The 3,161-nt window shown below is 28.7% G+C and overlaps 1 protein-coding gene across 1 annotated transcript in view; it reads left to right on the top strand.

Moving 5' to 3' along the window:
- GAA1 (glycosylphosphatidylinositol anchor attachment 1) overlaps positions 1 to 3,161 on the top strand; it is a 27,530-nt gene that overhangs the window by 22,389 nt on the left and 1,980 nt on the right. The window contains exons 11-12 of the mRNA XM_014438873.3: positions 1,266 to 1,421; positions 2,887 to 3,002. Of these exons, the coding sequence (XP_014294359.1) occupies positions 1,266 to 1,421; positions 2,887 to 3,002 (272 nt within the window). The remainder of the gene's footprint in view (positions 1 to 1,265; positions 1,422 to 2,886; positions 3,003 to 3,161) is intronic.

Genomic DNA, 3,161 nt, shown 5'->3' with positions numbered 1-3,161 from the left:
AGAGAGAGAGAGAGAGAGAGAGAGAGAGAGAGAGAGAGAGAGAGAGAGAGAGAGAGAGAGAGAATATTAAATATACCAATTAATTTGAAGCTCAATCTTACAAAAAAAAATATATTTACTTATGTTACTTAAAAAATTACAAAATAAACATGCATAACCATAAATTAAAAAAATATATAGTAGAAAAGGAAAAAAAATTGGAAACGAAAGAGCATGTTTTAATGTACTAAAAGTAAAAATTTAAATGGCTACATAAAAGTTTCACAGATAAAAACTTGATTTGCTCCTTCAAGTGAAATAAGAAAGTAAGAAATTCTTGGAATATACAGACAAAAAAATAAATACTAAAACTGCATGAAAAGTGATTAGAGAATTTTATCATATTCATAAAAAAAATGTGAGAAAAGAAACAGCAAGTATATAGAAATAAATAAAACAAAGTAAAATTAAAATTACAAACTATTTTTCATGAAATGGTTAAAAGAAAAGGAGGGAGAGGCGTTTGGTTGGTATAAATGTAAAAATAATGTTAGTATTGCAATAAAAAAAACAAACAAATCTATAAATATAAAAGAGAGGTTAGATAGATGGGGAATGAAGAAAAAACAAAATAAAGTTTAATATAATACTAAATTGGGACTTATCAAAAGAATAATGGTAGGTCAGGTTCTGACTCTTAAATACTAAAGAAAAAAGGTGCTGTCATATTGTTAGTATTGCATAGGGGCAATTCAGTGAATTTTGGACATAATAAAAGGGGAGGGAGTAGGTGTTTTGTTTCATGTTGGTGTCTATTGACGGGTTATAGAATTAATGGGAATGAATGAGCTAAAGGACAATGTTCAGGATGAATGTAGGTGAATTCAGACATTATTATTTTCTGTAGTGTAGATTAATGGACAATGGGTGATGTGAGTCGTATTAAAGTTAAAAGAGAGGTTTAGGGATGATGTTTGTTCAGAAAGTTTTAGTACAGTAGGGTCATAGGAAGTAATTAAGTATTTCTGTTGAGAAGTGTGGGTTTTGAGGTTATTTTTAGTATTACTAATTGAATAGATAGGTAGTATGAGTATGATTTTTGAGGCCCATGGTAGTAAAGCATTTTCTGACTACCCACGGCTCACAACTAGCTCATACCATCTTATTAGAAAATTATTTCGAAGATAGTTCTGTATTTTCAATTGAAGCTTATTGTTTTATTTGGTTATCAATGTTGTTTATTTTTAAAAATTCTGTTTGCAATAATATTAAATATTTTGTTTTAGATTTAAAGGAAAGGACTGGTCGATGCTACATATTCTTAGTCTTGTATACCTTGGAACTTTACTTATGTGTGTTGGAATGTCAAATTTTAGTTTTGCCTACCTCACTGGCCTTGTTATCACACCTATTTCTCTTCTTTTATATCCTGCATCAAAGAGGTAAAGTATTATTTTACATAATCTAATTGTTTTTATTTTTTATTCACAAACTGAAATAAAAGACTTGTAAAAAATAAAAGTATTAGGGTACATAAAAAATTATTTATTTTTGAGTGTCCTCTTGGAATCCTTTATTTTCTGAAACTGTAAAACTTATACCAACTTATGCCCTTCACATTTAATAATTTCTGGCTAGAAATGCTATCAAATTCTGGTTCCTTGGTAGTCTCAATTCTATCTATAGATCTTCTACTTCATCCTTCCAAATATTTTCTTGTCCATTGTCCAGCATTTCATCTCTTGTTGTCACAATTATTAATGTTAAATGATTAGCAAACATATTTTGATAATGTCCCATCTTTCTATCTAGGATTTACTCTGGCTATATAAGTGTTTCTCCCTCTTCATACATTATGTTTCTTATTCCTTTAGTGTTCTTATTCTTTATAGCAATTGTTCTCATTATAATCTTCGTTCAGTCATCTACTGAATTCCTCTCAAGGTTCTCTTCACATCATTTCTTCCTCTCCCCCCTTCTTTGAAGTCCATCTAATTATTAACAAGTTGCTTGAGATATTTTACGCAATTAGCACTCTCACTACCAGTAACCTACTTTCCTTCAATTTCAATAAATCCTAAGTCAGTGGTATTGGATCTTGTCCCTTTCTGAAATCCATTTAATCCTTTCCTAAAAAAACATAGTAATTCATTTAATAAAAAAAAAGTACCAGTTCAATACTATTTCTTCATAAAAACCTTGGAGTAGTCTTTGATTAAACCCTTTTTTTGTAAAGATCATGTATCTGTAATTTCCTATTATTTAGTCCTTATTTTTGATTACACACATTCACCAGTTCTTGGAAGATCGTTGATTGACCATGTGTAATATATAAAAAGAAACTCGTCTAGGTGCAGGCAAAGAAAAAACTCAAATTATAATTAAAAATCTGAAACTTTTTCTTTACTTAATTAAAACAAAATCTTTTAATCAATTAAGTTGGAAATTTAATAGTTTGGATAAATGGTAATATTTATATATTACAATATATCTCTTAAATAGAGACTATTCATCAAAATGTATCTTTAAGTACAATAGTTTTATCATTGCCTGGAATTAGCCTTCATGCGCTGATAAATTTAATATACCAAACTTCCAATTCATCCATCTTGAAATTATAAGTTTCACATTGAATTTGTTGCTGTATGTAAGTTTCCTTCCTTCCTAAGAAAAAAGTAACTAAATATTACTTTATTTATATACATGGTAAGAAACATCAATCTCCAAATCATATAACATCAACTAACTAAAGTTTGACCTACTGGGTGGTTGGAAGCAATACTATCTATAAAATTACTAACTACTTTAATTATATTATTACTCCTAGCCATATATTTTTCATTATCATTATTAATTACTTATTTCTGTGTGTACTATGAAGACTAAAGCAAAACATATTTGTTATAGGCATTGGAAATTCATATTATGGATTTTGATTCATCCATTAATACTCTTATTGATTGTTATTGCATCTGTCAAAATCTATAGAGGTTTTGATACTGTATCGATTCTAGAGGCTTTAGGTAAGTAGTTATATTCCTACTTTGCCCTTCTTAAATTAAGTTACTATTGGTTATTATGTTACTATCGCTATATTATAGTATGTGCCTGTGTTTGGGCACGGGATCATTTGTGGTGAAGTCTTATACTTTTATATGGATATGTATATAGTTTTTTACAGA

The sequence above is a fragment of the Halyomorpha halys genome, unplaced genomic scaffold (genome assembly GCF_000696795.3).
Source record: "Halyomorpha halys isolate HHAL.00 unplaced genomic scaffold, Hhal_1.1 Scaffold69.1, whole genome shotgun sequence".
Lineage (NCBI taxonomy): Eukaryota > Metazoa > Arthropoda > Insecta > Hemiptera > Pentatomidae > Halyomorpha > Halyomorpha halys.
This window is presented reverse-complemented; position numbering and strand designations above follow the sequence as displayed.